The sequence below is a fragment of the Peromyscus eremicus genome, chromosome 15 (assembly GCF_949786415.1).
Source record: "Peromyscus eremicus chromosome 15, PerEre_H2_v1, whole genome shotgun sequence".
In the NCBI taxonomy this organism is placed as follows: domain Eukaryota; kingdom Metazoa; phylum Chordata; class Mammalia; order Rodentia; family Cricetidae; genus Peromyscus; species Peromyscus eremicus.
The window spans coordinates 13,186,333-13,209,194 of record NC_081431.1 but is presented as its reverse complement, the minus strand read 5'-3'; the positions used below and the strand labels follow the sequence as shown (position 1 = coordinate 13,209,194).

At 43.0% G+C, this 22,862-nt stretch overlaps 2 protein-coding genes across 2 annotated transcripts in view; one reads left to right on the top strand and one right to left on the bottom strand.

Moving 5' to 3' along the window:
- Positions 1-11,781, top strand: part of Tp53bp2 (tumor protein p53 binding protein 2) — a 54,976-nt gene extending 43,195 nt beyond the window's left edge. Inside the window, exons 14-18 of the mRNA XM_059280537.1 lie at positions 1,077-1,214; positions 1,999-2,132; positions 4,896-5,062; positions 8,067-8,266; positions 11,065-11,781. Of these exons, the coding sequence (XP_059136520.1) occupies positions 1,077-1,214; positions 1,999-2,132; positions 4,896-5,062; positions 8,067-8,266; positions 11,065-11,106 (681 nt within the window). The 3' untranslated portion in view covers positions 11,107-11,781. The remainder of the gene's footprint in view (positions 1-1,076; positions 1,215-1,998; positions 2,133-4,895; positions 5,063-8,066; positions 8,267-11,064) is intronic.
- Positions 11,782-16,868: 5,087 nt separating this feature from the next.
- The window catches only part of Capn2 (calpain 2), a 57,750-nt gene continuing 51,756 nt past the window's right edge, over positions 16,869-22,862 (bottom strand). The window contains exons 18-21 of the mRNA XM_059280382.1: positions 22,494-22,572; positions 20,822-20,938; positions 20,529-20,587; positions 16,869-17,934 (exon numbers count right to left, since the gene is read on the bottom strand). Coding sequence (XP_059136365.1) covers positions 17,911-17,934; positions 20,529-20,587; positions 20,822-20,938; positions 22,494-22,572 — 279 coding nt within the window. The 3' untranslated portion in view covers positions 16,869-17,910. The remainder of the gene's footprint in view (positions 17,935-20,528; positions 20,588-20,821; positions 20,939-22,493; positions 22,573-22,862) is intronic.

Sequence of the window (22,862 nt, the reverse complement as noted above, 5' to 3'; positions counted from 1 at the left end):
TCTGTGTGAAGGTGTCGGATCTCTCTGGAACTGGAGTTAGAGTTGTGAGTCACCATGTAGGTGCCAGGAACTGAACCTGAGTCCTCTGGAAAAGCAGCCAGTGCTCTTAACTGCTGAGCCATATCTCCAGCCCCAAATAAATGTAATTTAAGAAGTCTCTCTCTCTCTCTCTCTCTCTCTCTCTCTCTCTCTCTCTCTCTCTCTCTCTCTGTCTCTGTCTCTCTCTCTCTCTCTCTCTCTCTCTCTCTCTCTCTCTCTCTCTCTCTCTCTCTGTGTGTGTGTGTGTGTGTGTGTGTATAAAAATCCTGTTTCATAGGATGTAAGATCTCATTTTTAAAATGCCCCTTTAAAGCCTGACTTACTAACATGACTTAGTAACTTAAGAGGTAAACCTCTCCATCAGTGTGTCTAGTTATAATTAATTGTGTTTATTATGTAGCCTAATAGTTTGCTTGTGCCTTAGGAAGGGCTATGGTATGAAATACTGAAGAGGAAGGGCTTACCTAGGTTCACATTCTGGTCCTGCTGTTTTCTGACTGTGTGTTTCCTTTCTGTTCAATAAGAGTGATTGGGTTTTTAATGAGGATTAAGCAAACAATCACTTGTGTATGGGAGTTGTTATGATTCTGAGTATTGCTCTATTTAAGAGTTAGGCTCTCTGCATTATACTACTAGATAAACGATTAGAGACAGTCTTGTCGGATTGTGGTCCTCTACAGAAAGCCAGTCAGTTGCCACCATGCTTAGTTCACTCTGAGTTCCACATCCAGGCGTTAATGGCACACTCCTGTGATCCCAGGGCTTGGGAGACTGAGGCAGGAAGATTGCAGGTTCAGAGTCAGCCTGGGCCACATGGTAAGTTCCAGGCCAGCCTGAGCTAAATGGTGAGAGCATCTTCAAATACATGGATGGATGGATGGATGGATGATGGATGGATGGATGGATGGATGGATGGATGGATGGATGGTAGACATCAGACAGACAGATGGATCCCCACACAGTAGTTCTTTTCACTAATTCAGCGGAGTGCTGCCTCTGCTCTTGCTGCTCTGATTTCCCACACATTTCCTTTACAGGGCAAAAGGACAAACTTGCGGAAAACGGGGTCCGAGAGGATTGCTCATGGAATGAGGGTGAAGTTCAACCCTCTTGCTCTGCTCCTAGATTCCTCTTTGGAGGGAGAATTTGACCTTGTACAGAGAATTATCTATGAGGTAAGTTTCTTAAATACTACTTTGTATCTTATTTTAAAGCTCAAAATAGAAAGCTACTATAGGGAAATCCTATTTTTAAATTTTCTTTTTTGGGACTATGGAGTTGTGGAGAGGAGTATTGAACATGCTCTAAAACAGGCTGTGTTATTTTAAGAATGTGACTGTAAGGTTTTGATAATGTAGGAGTTCAGTTTGCACTTGAAATATTTTAACGTACTTTTTTATTAGAGAGAACATTTCTCCTGAAAATTGCTCTGTATGAATTTGTACACTATAGTATTGAGTTGTAGTTGTGGTCTCTACTCAGAAATCTATTAATTTTTTTTTTTTTTTTTTTTGAGAGCGAGGGTCTTGGGATGTAAGCCTCAAATGCATGATCCTCCTACCTCAACTTCACGAGTACTGGAATTACAGGCATGTGCCACCATGTCCAACCCCTTTAAAATGTTTTTAGTTGAACTTCTTTAACTAGCAAATAGGATTTCTACTTAAAAACTGTTTTGTGGTGGGAATTAGAAGGAAGAACAAGGGTAACTAAGTCCAAGGATATTGTTTCTGGTGCTATGAATTTAAAGAAAGCGTTCTGATAGTAAGTTCTTTGGCTATGCTGTCTGTCCTGTTTCTAGGATTTTCTGCATAGTTTCCTTGGCTCCTCTGTTTCAATTATGAATTTTAAAATGTCAGCAAAGTTTCTGTGTTCTTGATCCTAAGAAGCCAATTAGTAATGACGTTGATGTGACATTAAATTGGAGTGACTCTCTCACCCTTTTTCTTGGTGTGACAGGTTGATGACCCAAGCCTACCAAATGATGAGGGCATCACAGCTCTTCATAATGCCGTGTGTGCGGGCCACACAGAAATCGTCAAGTTCCTGGTCCAGTTTGGTGTGAATGTAAATGCGGCAGATAGTGATGGATGGTAAGTTTTGCTTTAAACTCCAGTCAAACATCAACTGTGGATGGCTGTTGTAGAAGCATCATTGTAGTGCTGTTGGAAAGCAAAGACATAACACACCAGTATACGTCCTCCATGTGCTGTCCATGTGCTGTTTGGGGAGTTACTGTGTCCTCTGGTAGTAACCATTTGTTCAGTTTCTGGAAGCAAATGGAGTTTAAATTGTAGTGATAGTATACTGCAATAAAATTGCCAGCATCTCTACTCTGCTTTGAGGTCACTGAGTTTAAATATGATTTACTAGGTCACAAGCACTGGAGTATGGGGACTGGCCAGGTGGTTGCCATGTGACCAGTAGGTAGGTTGCATATACAGTGTGGCTACTCTGGACAGAGTAATGAGTCACATTGCAGGGGACAGGGTAGACAGTGCAAGATTCCATCATGCTACTCACCTATCTTGATACTTCAGAGAGTCAAACCATAGGAGAGACAAAGCTCTTTTTGTGGAGGAATATGAAATTTTTTCTATGAAGGACTGAAAATGTTACAATTTAATCTTATATTTAAGTACTTTAATTTTGTTTTTTCTTTTAATGTTACAATATCAGAGGCTCATGTGTATAAGTCATAAATTTGAATTAACCTGTCATTTCAAGTGACTGTGATCATCTATGAAGACTGTTTCCTTTTTGTTAGATATTTGTTGTTACAAATAATACTTGGAGAAATATTATGATTGCATTAAAAAATGTAAGAGTAATGTATATCCACTATGGAAAAATAAACAAAATAGAAAATAAGGAGAGGAAAACAACCTGTACCTTCATTATCTACAAGTAGACAACATTAAGCTTTTAATATAGTTCCTTCCATTTTGTGTGTGGGGGTGGGGTTCCCTGTGTATTAAATTCAGAACCTTGTATGCACTTGTATAAGCAGTGCTCCTTACAGCTCCTCTTGCCCTCAAGCTCTTTTGCACACTTTGATGTGCATATGTATATATATGTGCATAAATACATATTTATGTGTATATATAAGTATATATCCATACTTTTTTGGTTTAGCATAAGCAAATTCTTACTATATCACATTATCCTTGCTTGAAACTTTAGATTGTATGTAATTTTTCACTCTTAGAAACTAGCACGGAAAACAAATTTGTATAACATGGGGCTAGGGAGATGATATGTTAGGTAAAGTGCCTGCCCTGCAAGTGTGAGCCCTGAGTTTGGAATCCTAGGTCTGTAACTCTAGAGCTGGGCAGGCAGAGACAGGCAGAGACAGGCAGACCCATGAGCTCACTGGCCAGCCAGCATAGCCAGTTGGTGAACTCTAGACTCAGAGGAAAACCTTGTCTTAAAATAGAAGGAAGGTTCCATCGATAGAGGAAGATACCTAACTTACTTTTGACATTGGTATGCACTCAGATGTGCACAAAACCATAAATATGCACAGATGTTTGCACTCAAGCATATACTGTACATGTGCGCACACACGTAAATCTGTAGTCATTTTCACCAAAATAGTAATAATAGTATTCTGGAGCATGAAGGGTCTGAATTTCTTTTTTAAAAAACTAGATCCAGCTGTGGGTGGTGACATGGGCCTGTAATCCTAGCACTCAGGAGGCAGAAGCAGGTGGATCTCGAAGTTCAAAGCCAGCCAGGGCTATATAGTGAGATCTTGTCTGTAAATAAATAAATAAGCAAACCTTTTACCCAAACCACTAGATGTAGCTCAGTTGTGGAGCACGTCTCTGCATGAGTGAGGCACCGGGGTCTCCCAGCTCTGTGGTTAGAAGGGGGTAGAATCAGTGAAAGAGAGAGAAGAGACAGAGAGAGAACAGGCAGAAAAGCGTCTATCCAAGAGAATCTGACTGAAGGAGGAAAAGAAAAATTAAATATGCACTTTAGAGCCTGATTCATAACAGTCTTAAGGCAATTTTCTGAGTTTGGAGACACAGATTTTTTTCTATAATGTTAATAAGTTCCTGCTAATTCATTGCCTCAAATAGATTGAATTATGTGTGTGCATGTGTGTGCATGTGTATGTTTGTGTTATAGTCACTGTTTTAAGACTGTTTTCAGGAATCATCTCTACAGTTTGTTACAGTCACTTTTCTACTTAGGATTGAATTGACAGTTGGGGTCAAAATTTACTTTGAGTTTTAAAAATATATGTGTAATTTGATTCCTTGAAAGTTGATGGTAAAAAGAAATAAATATTGGCATTCAGGCATATAGTTTAAAGACTTAGATTTTTACTCTGACAGAAATGAGCAGTTTCAGGGCTAGAGAAATGGCTTAGTGGTTAAGAGCATTGGCTGTTCTTCCACAGAACCTGGGTTCTATTCCTGGCACCTACGTTGTAATTCACAACCGTCTCTATGTAACTCCAGTTTCAGGGCATGTGACATCCTCTTCTGGCCTCTCTGGGTACCAGGCACATACATACATGCAAACAAAGCATCTATATACATAAAGCAAAACCCTAAAATTTAAACAAGAACCAAATCCACTTTCTTCTGATCTTTGTAGATCACTGTGCAGATTCTTCTCACCAGCACTCAGCTCCTAGCCCCAGTGTCCTCCATTGCTGAGATACTGTCCTTTGTAGCTGTCACTCTTTTACAGGTGTGCCATCTGTCTAATTGAACAGGTTTTAAAAAGCTATTTGTGAGGCTAATACATAAAAGACCGAAGAACTTTCTCCATGGATAACTTGCCAAGTGGAGGCCGTTCAGTTGGAGAAACACGTCTAACCAGCGCTGTGTTTTGCTTCACAGGACCCCATTGCACTGTGCTGCCTCCTGTAACAATGTCCAAGTGTGTAAGTTCTTGGTGGAGTCGGGAGCAGCTGTGTTTGCTATGACCTACAGTGACATGCAGACAGCTGCAGACAAGTGTGAGGAGATGGAGGAAGGCTACACGCAGTGCTCCCAGTTCCTCTATGGTACGTATGGAGGAAGGCACACGCAGTGCTCCCAGTTCCTCTATGGTATGTATGGAGGAAGGCACACGCAGTGCTCCCAGTTCCTCTGTGGTGTGTGTGGAGGAAGGCACACGCAGTGCTCCCAGTTCCTCTGTGGTATGTGTGGAGGAAGGCACACGCAGTGCTCCCAGTTCCTCTGTGGTGTATAGCCAGTGCTGTCACATGTTGGCTGCTGTATTCATTACCCTTTGTCTCTGGGGAACAGCTCAAAGCTCAATAAATATCTTATTTGTTCCATAATTCTGGATGCTGAAAATAGGACAGCCGAGGTCACAGATACAATACAGCTTCTGTGCATGTGCCTAGAAAAAGCTGTTGTCAGAGACGTCTTCAACTACAGCTGATTATTGGTGTTAGTTTAAGTTTTCATATGTTCAAAAGGCCTTCTATTAGTGTGTTAGCACTTAGTGGATTATAGCATGCTGTAAAATGAGATTTAAAAAATAAACATGTTGGGCTGGAGAGATGGCTCAGAGGTTAAAAGCACTGGCTGCTCTTCCAGAGGTCCTGAGTTCAATTCTCAGCAACCACATGGTGGCTCACAACCATCTATAATGAGATTTGGTGCCCCCTTCTGGCATGCAGGTATACGTGCAGGCAGAATACTATACATATAATAATTTAAAAAAAACCAAACATGTTTTGGAGTTTGTTTTTATTTCATGTTTTGAGTTTATGATTTTGATTACTGTCAAAAGATGTCCTGTTAGGGCTGTACCTAGACACAGCTCTCTGTTTAGAGAAAAAGGGAAGTGAAGTTGAGATGGGTATATATATGTTGATTGTCTTTTATGTAGGATTTAAATTTTTTTTTAATTTATAGGACTTAGCAGTTACAATAAACTTTTCTGTTCATTTTGGCTTGAGAGACAGGAAATCAGGAGGTGGTCAGGAGGCTATATTGCCCAAGCTCTCAAGAAGCCCAAGCTTCTTACCAATTGTTTGAAAAGTTCCAGAGGTTAAAGGTACAGGCCTTTGCCTCCTCTGCCTGGCCATGGTCCTTAGGTCTTGGGTGTCTTTGCCTATTTCAGGTTGTAGGTGAGAAGAGAGGGAGTTCTTTAAGCTCACAAAATCCCTGCCATCTTCCTAAGTGTTCATCCGTCCTCCCTCCCTCCCTCCCTCCCTTTTTTTCTGTTCATTTTGTGGCACTAGTTTTGAACCTAAGGTCTTAAACATGCTAGTGGGTCTCTACCATTGAGTGACACCCAGCCCTTCAAACTGTTTAGATTCATTATTGAGACTTACGATTGTATTTTGTTTGTTTTCAACTTTGGACCAATAGAGTATTTTGGCATTAACATTATGTAAATTCATATGATAGACAATGACTTTTTAAAAAAAGACGTGAAGGATTTTTGGTTAGACTTTTTTTGATAGATGAATTATATCACAGATTTCAGGGGTGATGATACATTATGAAGGTTCACTACTGATAATGGACTGGGCACAACTCCCGTCTGAGGGAGAAGAATCTGACCTCTGATATGTGGATCTTTTGTAAGATCTATTTTCCTATTTCATTTTCTTTTATTCTATGCATGTGGATGATTTGCCTGCATGTATGTCTGTGTACCACGTTCATGCAATGTCCTTGGAGGCCAGAAGAGGGCATTGGATCCCTTGGAACTGGAGTTAGAGAGGTTTGTGAGCTACCATGTGGGCGCTAGGAATTGAACCCCAGGTCCTCTGGAAGAGCAGCCGGTACTCTTAACTTAGCATGTCTTCAGGGCCACCCCTGCCTCCCCTCCCCCCATTTTTAATGGAAATGTCATTGAAAAACTAAGACTTGAATTGTTAATTTGAGCATATTACAGTCCCTAGGGTTTCTTTCCATTCCCATCCCAAGCAAGAACAAAGTGAAGCTTTAAAACATGGCGGAGTTAGATTTGTGTGAGATTTTGTTGTACAGAATGTCTGTGATGTTGGGGTGGGACCTGGGGCCTTGTACATGCTTCATGAATGATTTCCCACCAAGTGACCCTCCAGCTTTTGTCCTGTCCTAGTCTTCATGTTATTTAAAAAGGTCTTATTGTCTTTTGGAAAAGAACATTTCATTTCTTTGTTTTTGTTTTGTTTTGCCCAGAGCAAGAAATACAATATGTACTGCTTATTAATTGATACATTAATTGCTACAGGCTGATAAATAATTGTTGGGTGTTCAGAGCTGAAAAATATGTTCAAAAGTCAAGCAGATATTTTCCTGTATTATTAAGACATAAAGGCAGATGAAAATTAACTGCGTGCTGTAAACCTTGTTGCCATGCCCCACTTGCTTCCTCTGCTTTCTGTGTCCTGTGCTGCCCTTCACCCTAGGGCACAGAATGAGGAAGTTGACCTAACTCACAGTCATTAAGTAACTGTTGGAAAATGGCCTTTTGGGAATTTTCCCGTTTGTAGATTTCAACATGCAGAGTTCTGATTTCCCATGTATAGAAAGTATACACAGACTTTTCTGTCTTACCTACACTGCTGTATTCTGCATCTAACACATGATATTGCCCTTTTTCTTAGTTGATGGAGCGCTCTTTGAAAGTTTTGCTGTTTGCTCTGTGTGTCTGGCGAGGACTGAAGTTGCAGAGCTCCTTCCTGGTCCCTATACTTAGAAGTAGTCTGAAAGCTGACAAGCCTGTCACTTCCTCTTTTAATGTCCTGGATTCAAGCAGGTTTTCTTTTAGCTCCTGGGCAAGCAGAAGGCTTCCTCTCTGGGGAATGCAAACTTTTCAGGATGCCTAGGAAGTGGCTGCTTTTGGCCTTGTAGTACAGCATCCTTCTGTATTGTATAAACACTGCTGGGTTTCTAGTTTCTCTCCCAGGCTGGGTCATTTATTTATTGAATGCTTGATGTAGTAGTTCTGACATTCTACTGAGTATCCTTTTTCCATTGTTTCATCGAGTTTAAAGTTCTTATGAGTGGTGTAATCTGAGTGGTAATCCCGTTTGTTCTCTTCCTCTGTCTCTGTTGTAGGAGTCCAGGAGAAAATGGGCATAATGAACAAGGGAGTCATTTATGCCCTGTGGGACTATGAGCCCCAGAATGAAGATGAGCTGCTCATGAGAGAAGGAGATTGCATGACTGTCATCCACAGGGAAGATGAGGATGAAATCGAGTGGTGGTGGGCACGCCTTAATGACAAGGAAGGATATGTTCCACGCAACTTGCTAGGAGTAAGTCGCTCCAACATATTCCGTGTATGTGAAACAGGGCTTTGCATGAACTGTTGTGTAGGTCCAGTGCAGCTGACTGCCCTTTGCTAGTAAGACATGATACTGGGCTGGAGAGGCTGGAGAGGTGGCCCAGCAGTTAAGAGCACTTGCTGCTCTTGCAGAGGACCCAGGGTCAGTTCCCAGCATCTTCCTGGCAGCTCTCAACCATCTATATAAACTCTGTTTCTAGGGGATCCAGTGCCTGCTCACTGCACACACATGGTACACGTACATACACTCAGGCAAAACACTTGTACACCTAACATCTTTTAAAAAGACACATGAAGCTTAAATTCTGATGCTTTTAATTTAGATTCACAGCCATATCTACAGTGCACCTGATTATACTTAGGAGATATTAATAGGTTTGAAAGCCAGAATAATGTGTTTTCAAGATTTTTGCATTAGGCTCTTATATAGGTTTAAGCCAGGTGCCATAGGTCATGCCCATATCCCCAGCACTTGGGGAATGGAAGTAGGAAGATCAAAAACAAGCTCTTTGATGGACTTGGGTATTCTTCTGTGTGGCTTACGCACACAGAGATGTGTTGGGTGTATGAAAGAATGAGAGAAATAGTATAGGTGGATGGAAGGGACCTGCTTGCAGGTCTGCTGTTGGTAAGGAGTAGAAAGAGGCTCAAGGGAAGGAAGGGTGGAAGTCATGGATACATGTGTCATGTAGGTCACGGGCACTGGGTTCCACAGCCCTGCTGATCCAATTGGAACATTTCTGTTCTGGATAAGCAGGTGGTAGAAAAGACTAGAAAAGCCTGCCCCCTGAGCTTTGTGTGCAGACAGTGCAGGGAGTCCATGTGAAGCACTGGTAGGTTTTCATCCAGCATCAGACAGACAGGGTCTCTCACATAGATACCAGGTAGAAGCCTGGGGAGACTTCTCCAGCATCACACCTGCCTGCTAAGGTTCCTCTGCTTGAGTGTTTCAAGTGGCTTTGGCCCTGGGACCTGGTATTGTGACAGTGACTCTCCCTTTCCTGTGATTGCCTGTCAAGTGTCCATTTTAAGTCATTTCCTATACCTTAACTGTTGCTTTCCAGAGAGCAACATTTATTGTGAAATCAACTGCTGAGCCATCTCTCCATCATGCCTTAGTCTCTCAAGTGCTGGGATTACAGTTGTTCCGACATGCTTAGTCCCCCCTCCCCCGCCCCCGTTTTTGTGGGGGAGGGGATGAGACGGTTTTGCTATGTAGCTGAGGCTGGCTCCAAACTCTCAATCTTCCTGCCTTCTAAGTGCTAGGTTTATAGATACGTCTCACCGACCTAACTCATCTATTGTAAATTGATAACTAGTTGTGCATATTTGCAGTCCATAACATGACTTTTAAGGAGTTTTAAAAACATTTACTTTATGTGTGTGCGTGTGTGTTTATGCATGTGCCACAGTAAGTGTGTGGAGGTCAGAAGACAATTTGGGAGTTCAGAGATTGAACTTGGGTCATGCAGCTTGGCAGCCAGTGTTGTCCTTACCTGCTGAACCATCTTGCCAGTGCCTATGTCCCCAGCCCCTAACCCAACTTTAAATAACAGGATTATATTTATAAATGGTAAGTCAGGCTCACTAACATCAAACCTTACATAGCTAACTTTTTATTTTGTGATGAAAATAAAATCTGTTAACCAGTTTTCAATTAATATGCATGATTTTAACTATAATTCCCATGTTGTACAACAGAACTCATTGAATGAGTTTAATTCCCTAGTAACGAAATGCCCTGGTTAATGAGATGGGAGGATTATTCTCGAGGGGAAGCAGTTGCTCAGAGACTTGAACTTTCAGAAGGTTCTGAAATTAACAGACTGGGATAAAGGTTGTAATTTTAGTCCTAAACTTAGATACTCTTGGTTCTCTGGCAATTTCTTCTGTAGAATATTTTATTTCTTCATACCATGTTTTAGTATCTTTTAGTGTAAAAAAAAATAAAGGAAATTGCATAATACTGATTTTTTTTTTAAAGACAGGCTCAGCCATGAATCTGGAAAGTGCATTGGTGAATATCTTCTCAACTGAAACTAACTCTTAAATAACCACACCACCATTCTGTTTCCTGTCCCTAGGAGAAAGAAGGGGGAGGGTTTGTGTAGTTGGCTGGTTGAATTCTAGTGTGACCTGCTCTGCCCTTCTAGACGGACCTTGGCAACCCTCACATAGCTTCTCCTCACCCTTGTTATGGAAAGCACAAGTCAGAAGAATTCCAAAGCATTTCACCTGTCTTCCCTAAGTTTAGGCTCAGGTCCCACCCAGACTGTCATGTCCCTGAAAATAAGGTTGAAGAAGTGTAGTTTACATCTGTGATCCTAGCACTTAGGAGGCTGAGGCAAGAGGATTGTGAGGCTAGCCTGGGCTACCTCGGGAGACTCTTCTCTCCTTTTTTAGACTTTTTGTCCCGTCACAGTGGGCATTCCAAACTGTGGAGCACACAGCTGCAGACAAGCGGCCGTCAGCAGTCTGGCTTCCCAGGCTGCTGTGTAGTTGAGTTAATGCCTGGCCTTTACATGTCTTTGCTCTGTGGTATTGTTCCAGCTGATGGACCCTTGTGACCTCCAAAGGGCTTTCAGCGAGTAGCCAGTGTGACCAGTGCTAAGTGTGAGCTCTTGTGTACTCAGGCGGCCAGCATGCTTCCACAGCTCAGTGCTTTTCTGAGTCAGTTTCCTGTATCACATTCCTTCCTGCATTATTGAAATACTACAGAACTTCCATACATATGGCACATGTAAATGTTTTTTTAAAACTCTCTTGCAGCTATACCCAAGAATTAAACCAAGACAAAGGAGCTTGGCCTGAAACGAGTTACTGAAGAATTAATAAGCTAGAAGAAATACTATGATTGCTCTGGAAAAAGTTTCAAAAGACTGACTTTAGTGACAATGTAGCTTGAGAGCAATGAAGAATGTGTCCTGGAAGAAAATGAAGGATTGAAGAAGTCATTAGCAGAGGATGTGAGCAGTGGGACTTGAGATGCTGAGTCAGCACGGCCGTGCTGGGCAGAGTGTTCCTGGCAGCGTATAGATAGGCTGCTGTTGCTTCCAAGAAACGGGACCATTTATCGGGCTGTGGGAAATCAGCTTCTTGTCCCGCTTAGGGTCTCCTGCCAGAAAGGCCCAGTGTCACCTGGCACCCTCTCTGACTGTCCCCAGCCCGGCAGGCCTTGGGAGCCCCAGTGCTGCACACCTGTGTGTTGTCAGTGAAGAACTGTTAGCTGCTTGTCACTGAGCAATAACTATGGTATGACTTCTGGAGCATTTTAAGAATTATGCATATATTTGAAATACTTAAACTACATTACACTACCTAATCTAGGTTAGATTTAGAATCTTGTTTTTAGGTTGAATTTGAATCTGTATTTATTGTCTTTTTGTATCTTGGAAATTAGAGATTTGTTATAGACTTATCCATATTTGTCAAGATCATAGCTGATTTTAAAAATGATTGTAATAAAATTAAACTTTATGTCTCTAAGTCTCTAAGTCACTTACCAGTTTTCTTTTTTATGTCATAAACATCTTTGGTTATAGGTCATAAGCCACAGGACTATCTCATGCACAGCTGAGAAATAATGAACTGTGCTAATACCTCCTTACAGCTGTGTGATTGAGAAGCAGTTCTTAATTCCAAAAACTGAGCCCTGCAGTTCACGAGTCTGGATGGCTAGAATATCTTACTTTTTTTTAAAGAGAGAGGGAAAGGGTAAGGGGTGTGTGTGTGTGTGTGTGTGTGTGTGTGTGTGTGTGTGTGTGTGTGTTTCATCCATGGAGGCTGGGGCAGGGTGTTAGATCCCTTGAAGCTGGAGTTTAAATGGTTTGTGAGCTACCTGATGTTGGGGATGGGATCTGAACTCTGGTCTTCTGATAGAGCAGTAAGTGCTCTTAACCACTGAGCCATCTCTCCAGCCCCTAATTTTATAATTTTAAAAAAGATCTTGGAGGTCATGGTAGCAGACTTTAAACCTCTGCTGGGCTATTTCAATGCTCTCATTTCTTTTTCACATTCTTCATAAAGTTATATACATTGATTTTTAAATTTTAACTTTACTGCCAAACAAGTTAATGAGTTGTTTTAGAACCCATTTTGCTTAGTGGAACTATAATTTAATAGAAGATATAAATGCAAAAGCAGTGGTTACTTTCTCTAGACGTTTGTAAAGCTGAATTCTAACAAGGAAAGTAGATGAAAAACTGAACATAACCTTTCAGATAACAAAGCATGACAACATGGATTAAATATGGAGATTATACATAAAAGGCAAAATTCTAAACCCAGTGGGCCTCCCTTCCCCAGTTAGTGAGTCTGGTGCAGATCTTAGGACTTGCGATTAAATTCCTTAATCAGCTAACACAATAGGGAGATCAACTTGGATTATCCAGGTGGGCCGAGTGTAATCACATGAGCCCTTGAAAAGCAGAAGGGGAGGCAGGAGCCTGAGACAGAAGGGGTGGTCAGCCAGACTTGGGGTATTTTTGAAGATGAAGGATCATGAACTAGAAAGTGTAGAAACTAAGAAAACTCTGGACTGAAAACTTGCGAGGAGACAAGACCTCAGGTTTGAAGCCATATGGACCTGAGAGCACCCCACCAGGCAAGTTGATCTGTCTGGAGATGATTCCACAGCTGGAGGTGGGCTGCACTTAAATATTTGCTGGATCCCAGTCTGTACAAGTGTGGAATAATGGGTATTTTTGTGAAGCCACTGGATTTGTATGAGATGTTACAGTAGGAAACAAATAGGACTTGAATTCTAGAACTAGACTGTTGCACTGCAGGAATTAATTGTGTGACCTTGCCAAGCAGTTGATCTCCATGAGACTTGTTCTCCTAATCCATGTCGTGAAACCTAAGGAGTTGTTGAGAGGAACCGAGGAAAGTGCTGTAGAGTAAGCTAAAGACTTAAGTGAGTCTATGAAAATAGAAGATGTGGAAATTAGGAGAGGGAGCCAAGAAGGTCTGTTGCATATTCCATAATCCTACCATTTGTTCTTATTCTTGTTGTAAATTGGGCACCACCACCAGGTACACCACATTTCCACATCTGCTACCAGTTGTGTAGAGTTGCCTAGCAACAGGCCACCCCAGATGGTCTTCTCTGTCTTGTTCCTTGCCTCTGTCTTCGAGTCTTGTTCTCTCTGTCTCTCTATCTTTCTCTCATGTCCCCGCTCCCAGACTGTCCCTCCATCCCCCAATCAACCCGTTACATTAGATCTGTTGCATGCTGTGATCTCTCAGCAGCACACCTTGCTTGGCCAGGCCCACCACAGGTGCCTTTCCGCTGCTTTATCCTAAGAATTCCCTTTGTAGTTGTTGGTTTACTATTAAAGTATCAAAGCTTCTTGGGGTTAATACTTGAAAGTATAGAAAAAGGTTATTGACTCAAAAAACCACAGCTTTCAAGGGAATAAGAGATAGTTTATTATGGAGCCAATTTCAATGACCAAGGCCTAGGAAACATGGAGCCAGGTTACTCCAGCTTCCATGTGTCTACGTGGAAGTGGTTTCGTGAAGCTTTATAGAAGTAAAGCAAAGAAAGTCATAAATCAAGCCTTAAAAAGGGATTGGTGGGTGCATCAGAGAGGCAGCAAGATGGAGAATCTCCTATAGGTCTCAGATGTATCTGATGACAGTCTTAGAGTTTAGATTCATAGACTCTGGTTTTTATCTATTAGTCACCAGATGTTGGTCTGACATAGAGGCAGGCAAGGGATGGCTATTCAAGGGCCTAAAACTAGCCCAAGATATGGTGATTAAGCCCTGGGCCTGTAACATTACTATCTTTCCATATCTCTGCACTTCTACAGTCTCTGAAGACCCAGCTTCTTTCTAGGAATTCTTGTTTAGAGTTAGGCAGTGGACATTGTAGAGACACTGTTAGGCATATTTTTTTGTAGTCTTGGTGGGGGGCATCCCACCCCACACTTTTCCCCCAGGGTACTCTTGAGTAGGGGCAGCAGGAAATATTAGATAGAAGTATAGAGGGGAGAGAAACAAAAAATACAGGATAGCCTCGGGAGGGCCTGGATCCTAACCCATCAGGCCCTGTCTGTTGCTCCCCTAGGAGATTTAAAGGAAGGCCAAGGGGTGGTGCAAAAGACCTTCCCCCAGCACAGTCCAGTGTAGACCATCTCAGACACCTGGTACTCAGGCCTGTGGTCCAGTCATCCTTTTTATGCAGACCTGCTGGGTAAAGCCACTAGGAAACCTAAATGGCCTCCAACAGTCTTGTCTGGATTTTTACGGCATAATTGGGAGCATGCTGTAAGCAATTCTGTATTCTGTTGCTTGCCATTGTTAAGATTCAACGGCTATATAAAACTCTCATAATTTATCAAACAGCTTAATGTTTAACATGGACTGCTTTTCAGTTCTCTTTGTTGCTGCTGAAGTCATTCTAACAGCAGAATTTATAGGTTTTTGCAAAGGAAAGGTGAAGGAGGCACCGGGCAGTGGGCCATGCTAAAGAAGAAAATGTCAGCTTTGCTCTGATGTAATAGGCGGTGAAGCCTTGGTTGGAGGTGGTGTCATGTGACTGGAGTCCCAGCTGACAAAAGGACTGGACAGAAGGAAGCTAGGAGAATGTGGGCTCAGGTCAGAGGAAGTAGTAATGGAATTAAAGGCAGCAAAGGCTGGTTGGGGGTGGGCTGGAGGGCAGGAAGGTGTTCCTGGGAGTTGGCACGAGGGGGTAACTGGCTGTTAATTAACTAGATGGTACCAGGTGGAGATGTGATTTGGGCAAAAAGAAGTGGATGTAGGAGGGACAGCTTAGAACGCTGGCCCTGGGGGAAGGACAGGTCAGGGGAGGGCAGGTGTGTGAGTAGGATGTGTCACCGAGGAGCTGTGAGAAGAACAACTGAAGAGATGTATGCCTAGTCCACAGAAGGGACAAGATAGGTCTGGGCTTGCAATTCAGGGCAGAGGTTTAGGGGAGTGGTGGTGAGATGTTGGTTAGGACAGTTCCCATGGGATCAAAAAGCTTGGGAGTTTATTTCCTCCCTGTAACACAGGCATCGCCCAGTTTTTTATTTTAGACTTACATTGTATGTGTTTGGTTGTTTTGCCTGCTTGTGTGCTAGTGCACTATATGTGTGCAATGCCCGTGGAGGTCAGAAGAGGGCATCAGATGCCCTGGAGTTACAGGAGGTTGTGAGCTGCCATGGGGTTCTGGGAACTGAACCTGGTCTCTGCCCCCCCCCCCCATTGCAATAAAGAGCACAGTTGTCAGCAGGGTCAGCCCTTGAGATTAAAATGCAGCAGGAGGGCCTGGCTATGTGGTACCAGCCAGTGATGTCTAAAATAGCCTCTGCCATTTGGGAGTGGCCAGCTCTCCTGCCCCATTCTGCACCTCACCTGAGACCCTCCTCCTCTCTCAGCTTATTAAGGCAGGATCCCTGCCCTCACTCCCTCCCCTCCCAGCTGGGTCTCCTAGCCTCATATTTCAAACATTTTATCACCTTCCTCAACCCTACCCCATCTTCAGTCCCTCATCGACACTACCTTGTCACCGATAGTCCTGAGACAATCCACTCCTCTCTATCCTGAAACCCCCAGTCCTGAACAGAGGAAGCTCATACCAGTGACCCAAGTTTGCTCCATATTTATACTCCAACCTCTTAGCCTTCCCAGCCCACTCTAGCTGCATTTGAGAAATCCATCTACTACTTACATGGGGCTGAAATTCCCACTGTGGGTGTGGAGGCAGGAGGATCAGGAGTTCAAGGCCATAGTTGCAGGTCTGTCTGGACTATATGAAGCTCTGTTATATATCCCCTGCCCCTAGGGGAAAACAACAACAACAACAACAAAAGACCTCTTTCCATGAAAGAGTAAGTAGCATTTTCCATCAGGTCATCTGTTGCTTGGATTCTAATGGTTCCCTCCAGGGAGGGGGTGAGAAGGCGCAGCATCAGTGGCACAGACACCAGGAGTCTGTTGAAGGCAAATAAGGTACTCATTTATTCAATAACAGGGAAGGCCTTATGTACCCTCCTTCCAGCACCAGTCTGTGTGGTCGTCCCTCACTGACTGGGCATGATCAGGAACTCTGACATGGATCAGGAACTCTAACAGCGACTAGGAACTCTGACAGCTACTGTTGCTAGGCCCTCAGGCAGACTCCAGGTTGGCTCATAAGGAGTACATTATGTGCATGCCTTGGCAACTGGTCTGAGCCAACTTCCTCAACCCTATGGGCTTGCCGTACTACAGTCATTTTCCCCATTTTATTATTCTTCAAGGATCACCAGTGACAGTCATAACCCTAGATTCGTGAATTAATATGGGGTTTTCTCAGCTCTCTTGCTGGCCTAAGTGGTGGAGCCAGCAATGATAGAGACCAACAAACAGGTGAAATTAGGACTGCCCTTTCTGGTCGAATGCCCAGAACTTCTGAACTAGAGTTTTAAAACATCATATAGCTCCATAGTTTAATTGTAGGTAAGATGTCTTCTCAATGGATGAGTTTTCAGAGCAGCAGACCTGTCTAAGTAGAACCCAGCTGTAATACTGTGTGCTCATAAACCCTCCCATGGGGGCCACACTCTAGGAACAAAAACAAGGTGTGATGTGACTGCACTGGCAACTCTTTATTAACAGTACATTTGTAAGGAGATAAGGCAATATGCTTACAATGTTGCTAGCATTTCCCCAAGATCAAGAAGCCAGCCTGTTTGTTTTAAGAAGACCTTCTGAGCTCTCCACCCCAGCTCTAGGCACAATCCCTGGGGTTAGGTAAAGTACAGAAACATTTGAGGCATCCATCAGGTTGCTTATCCTTTATCATGATCTTCTTGCAAACTGGACACCTGGCTCTGATGGACTGCTACAGTTGCTCAGGGTAGGATGCTGTCACCACTAACTATTTGTAAGTCTTAAATGTGTAAGGCCAACTATGGTCAAGGACTTGAGTTTAAGAAGGACTTTACTGTTCATGACAGTGTATAAAAACCATCTTTTGTTAGAACCAAATAATGCAACCATGATTTTTTTTTTTCTGATTTCATTTTTGAGACAGCGTCTTGCTAGGTAGCCCTGGTTGACCTCTATCGCAGACTCCTATTTGCAGGGGTACCACCACTGCTGGCTCCTGGATTCTTTAGATATCTCCATCAAACTACTTCAGGATGCATTGTTATATTTACCAATTTGCTCAGGGTAAGTGTCAGTCCCTGGGCTGCTGTGGCAGATGCCACCACTGCATTTTAAAACTTAAAAAAATTTCTTTAAATATTCCCATCAAGGCCTTGTGGCCTCTGAGACTGATTTACTGTTTGCCTAGCTGTTTAATGCCTCTCTGCATTCCTTCCTGATTTAATATTGCTGTGAACAGGAAAAGGTGTAGAAGTAAAAAGTATATACTATTTACAGACATGAAGCTTTCTTCAAGCTTATCAAGGGTTATGCAATTCATTTGCATTTGGTTTATCTATTTGCAAAACTTTTACTCTGATAAGTGACAATTCATCTATCTCAGACGGTTATATTCTTCAGGTTAATCATCCATTTAAGTAAATGTTCCCATAAGGTCGAGGTCCAGAGACAAAAGTGTTTGGAAGTTTAGGCATTGGCTGTTTTCTTCCATTAGAAGTCTTCAGGCATGTAACTTCAGAGTACTGAAAAACTCAGCCACTGTGTGAAGAAAAGAACCAGTTATTCAGGGACCATTGTTAAAATGAAAGGCTTTATAGGTGGCTTTGGGTTATGCTGGAAGATGGTTGAACCTGAAAGCTTACCAAGGACTAAGATTGACATCTTAGTGCCCTAGCAGTTCATTCTACCTAACTTCTGGAGACTAGTTTAGCAGTTTGATGATTAAACTGGTGGTTGCATTAGTACTGAATATAAATAATGTATGAACTAGCATTTTCACACTTTTGCCTCAACACATCACATCAGAGGTTTGTTTCAGGGCTGGTATGGTGGTGGTGTATACCTTGAGTTCCAGTACTAGGGAGTCAGAGGCAGGCAGATTGCTGTGAATTTGAGGCTAGCCTGGTCTACATAGAGAATTTCAGGCCAGCCAGGAATTGTTTGAGATCCTGTCTCAAAAAAAAATTTTAAAAAAAGTTTTGAGTTGTGGACATCCAGAAACCACTGGCTTCAGCTTGGGTTCTAAATTGGAGCAACAGGAACTCTCAGACCCTAGATCGGTGTGGAATACACCAAGTCATCAGGACTGTGTGGAAGCCCTCCAGGGTGATGTAACCCACAACTGAAGTTGAAAATCATGAAAACCACAGCATAATTAAGGGGAGACTTTCTAGACAGGGCTAATCCTTGGCAACGCCTCCTAGGGGATCTTTAGGAACCTGTGGAGGGTAAGCTAAATGGAGGGTGAATAAAAGGTATTCCTTAGGAAACAGGAAGGGACTGGTCAGAGTGTGAGCAGGGAGTGGGGTTGGGGAGCCAGAGTTGGCTATCCAGCAGGAATGAGAAATAGGCTAGTTTCTAGAACCTAGCATTGCATGTTTGACGTTCCAGTTGTATTGACTTGCCTTTAAATTGCAGGCTCAGGCTAAGGGTGTTTCCTAGGTAATATAACGTCTAACATCTAACATATATATACATATACATACACATATACGTACACACATATACATATACATATACATACACACATACGTACACACATATACATATACATACACATACGTACATACATCTCTCTCTCTCTATATATATATATATAGAGAGAGAGAGAGAGAACAGGCTATTTTGGAGGTGACCTGAACAGGCTGTTCCTAGGGTGACATTCTTTTGGAAATGTGTATATGTGTATATATATATATATATATATATATATATATATATAGAGAGAGAGAGAGAGAGAGAGAGAGAGAGAGAGAGCTTTAAGCAACTGGTCATTTGTAGCTAGGTAAAAGGTTTCCACTTGGATACAGGTACTTTACAATGCACTGCAGAGCAGTGAACGGCTGTTTGAGTGTTGGTTTAAACCAGAGTTCAAAATTCAATAAAAAAAAGTTGTTGGACCCTAAGCCCTGTCTTCCTGCCATTCTGTTCCTCTGTGTGACCTGAGGAAGTATCGATGATGACCATTCCCACCCAGTAATACATCCTTCTGTGGCCTTCTGGACTCATGTGGTCCTGGATTCTCTGCTGTTTTTATTCTTTTCTGCCATGCTGGGACTCAAACCTAGGGCCTTGTGAACACTCAGCAGGCTCTCTACTCACCCAGTTGCTTCTGTGAGTGTGAGTCTTCTGTTAGCAGGGTGACAAGAGGATGTCCTATGCTTTGTTTTTGGTGAAGTTGCCTGCCACATTGACTTAGATCAGTGGTTATCAACCTTCCTAATGCTGCAACCCTTTAATATAGAACCCCATGTTGTGGTGACCCCCAACTATAAACCTTGCTACTTTATAATACTAATTTTGCTACTGTTATGAATCATAATGTAAATATCTGTGTTTTCTGATGGTTTTAAGAGACCCCTATGAAAGGGTCAATTGATCCCAAGAGGTTGCGGATCCACAGGTTGAAAATAGCAGACTTAGATTGATCTCAGATGAGATCTAGACATATAAGCCTATTATGACATATGATAAATGTATGTATTGTTGTTAGTTTCATGTTAAAGAGGAGAGATAATAGAAGTATTTGTCTCAAAAAATACTTTGAGTAGATATTATGCCCTAAAATGGCAAGTCTTCCCAGAACCCAACCTGAATTTCACCCAAGTGTTTCATTCTACAAGCACATTCTCTCAAGTGCTGATCAGTTCTTTCCTCAGCCATCTGGTATACCCAGTCATCTTAGTTTAACCTGGTGCTCATGTTCTAGTCAGCTCATGGGATGAGAGAGCCAGGTGTTTTCTCCTAGGCAGGAGAGTCAGCAAGTAGTTCAGAAATAGAAAAATCAAAGTGCATCATGGGACTTTACAACCATTTACAGGCTAATCCCCAATAGACCAGAAAAAAAAAAAACTCAAAAGCAAAATTTCCAAAAGAATGTCACCCTAGGAACAGCCTGTTCAGGTCACCCCCAAAATAGCCTGTTCAAGTCACCCTAGGAACAGCTTGTTCAGATCACCCCCAGAATAGCCTGTTCAAGTCACCCTAGGAACAGCTCGTTCAGATCACCCTCAGAATAGCCTGTTCAAGTCACCCTAGGAACAGCTTGTTCAGATCACCCCCAACACAGCCTGTCTGACCCATCTTCCACCAGCTTTCCCAGGAGCCAGGGTTGGTGTGAGCTGCTGACTTACAGAAATAAGGTTGAGTTCTATCGTCCCCGTGTTCTCAGGATCCAGCTGCTTGAATATCTCTGTGGAGGGAGGACAGGGGGTGAACAATGAGGGCGTGGAAAGGCAGATTGCAGCGTTGTCCAGTTTGGCAGCTGATTTTTGTTGGATGACACAGGTTACTACTCCTTCCCACTTCCCCAGTTTAACAAAAGGGAAATTCATTCCCAACTCATAGACACATCCAGTGACTTTACCCCTGGGGAAAGACAAATAGGCCTTAACTCTGAGTGATGGGAACAGAAAGAGCCACGTACTGAATAGTGTTTCCAGCCGAACCAAACACCGAACAAAATTGTTAAAATCGATGGTGAGTTCGTCGTCTGCAAACCGGGCAACGATGACTTGGTGGAGTTGACAGGGCAGCTTGAAACCTGGAGGTGAGTGAACAAACAGCCGTTGCCTGGGTACCGGAACCCCACTGCTTAGCTCTGCCGAGTGCCACACCCACCGTCTAGTTCTGCCACAGGCTGTGGGACCAATGGGACACTCTCTTTCTCTCTCTCCCCTTCCTTTATTTTTATATTTTACTTACTTATTTTTTATGTGCATGTACCTGCTTTTCTACGTGTGCACTACCTGTATGCAGTGTCTGCAGAGGCCAGAAGAGGGTGTTGGATCCCCTAGAACTGGAGTTACAGGTGGTTGTGAGCTGCTCAGAGGGTGTTGGGAACCAAAGTCACAACTCTGTGAGAGCAGCAAATACTTCCAAGCACTGAGCCATCTTCCCAGCTCCCCGAACTGTGTGACCGTTAAATTACACCCACAGTTGCTTTTGTCTACGGACTGTGTGGCTGGTTGAACTTTGCAGTGGAGCCCTTTCTTTCGTTTCTGAACTGTTCCATCACCCTGTCTATTTCCTCACTAACAAATAAAGCTTTGCTCTGTTCTTTTGCAATGGTCATGCTACTCTGAATTGATAACCATGATCATCAACATGTAACAACAGCCATGTAAGTTAGCTGTCAATCATCTGGGAGATTAGTTTCTTCCTAGATTTAGGTGGCAGACTGATGGTGGCAAACTAATTGATACTAACTCTTTCTTGTGAACAGAAAAGGAACTTGAACAGGCCCATCGCTGTCTGGGCATGCCGACTGCACTTCCCAGCTTCCCTTCCATCTATCGGAGATCTTGTAAGTTCTGGCTAATAGTGTGTGTGAGCAGAAGTCATGGGTGTGTCTTCAAAGGCAAGGAGCCCTTTGTGTGTGGACCTGCTGGCAGCATGTGATGGTGGTGACCTGCTGTCCTAGATCCTAAGCAGTAGAGAGGAGGAGCCTGGGTGCTAACGGTAAGAGGCCCCATCCCAGTCTTGGCTGCCTGAGGGAAAGATACAGCATTGTTTGGAGTCTTGTGTAGTCAGATTTGCCCTCAAGCACAGAGCCTTCCTCTCTGTTGGTCTTTGCTAGGTTTACACCCCAGCTACTAATGTCTCTTCTGCTGGAGCTTTCCTGAAAACTGAGCTGAGACAGAGTCTACCAAGTCAGCTCTGCAGGGGAAAGAGCGTGAGGAGCATGGGGAGGGACACACACACACACACACACACACACACACACACACACACTCAGAGCTGTCTTTGCCTTCTTGCTCTGCCAGGCTGTTCCAGAGAAAACCTGGATTCAGGAGGACACTGAGGACAGAGCTTCCAGGATGACATTTAATTTGAGCAGTCTGTCTTTTCCAGGGGAGTGAGAAGGATGGATTGGTATGCTGTTTTTGACCAGCATCCACAGCTTATGCCACCAACCAAATTTTGGTTTGTCTAACCTCTTTGTGATGCTGGGGATAGGACCCAGGGTTTTGTGCATGCTAGGCAAGAGCTCTACCTCCGAGCTGCATCTTCAGACCCAACAACAAAGCTTTATATTGTATGGTATAGAACGAGGCTCCACAGAAAACAGGCGAGGAGGTGTGGGTACAAAGTGTTACCTGCTGCTTCCAGCGCTTTCCGCATCTCGTAGGAATTCATGGTTCCGGACCTGTCAACGTCGATTTCCCGGTAAATTTTCTGGAACACGGAAAATACTTATTAGAACCACGACCCCAAACAAAACAGGTGTCAGGTGCCTGCGAGGCACGTGATGAGTGGCGTGAAGTGTTCCCATCTCTGTGCCTCTAGTTTGGCCTTACTCACACTTTCAGTATTTAGTAGGGCAGTGGGTCTCAACTTTCCTAATGTTGTGACCCTTTAACAGAGTTCCTTATGTTGTGGTGACCCCCAACCATAAAATTATTTTCTTTGCTACTTCATAACTGTAATTTTGCTACCATTACGAAACGGTAAGTATCTGATTTGTG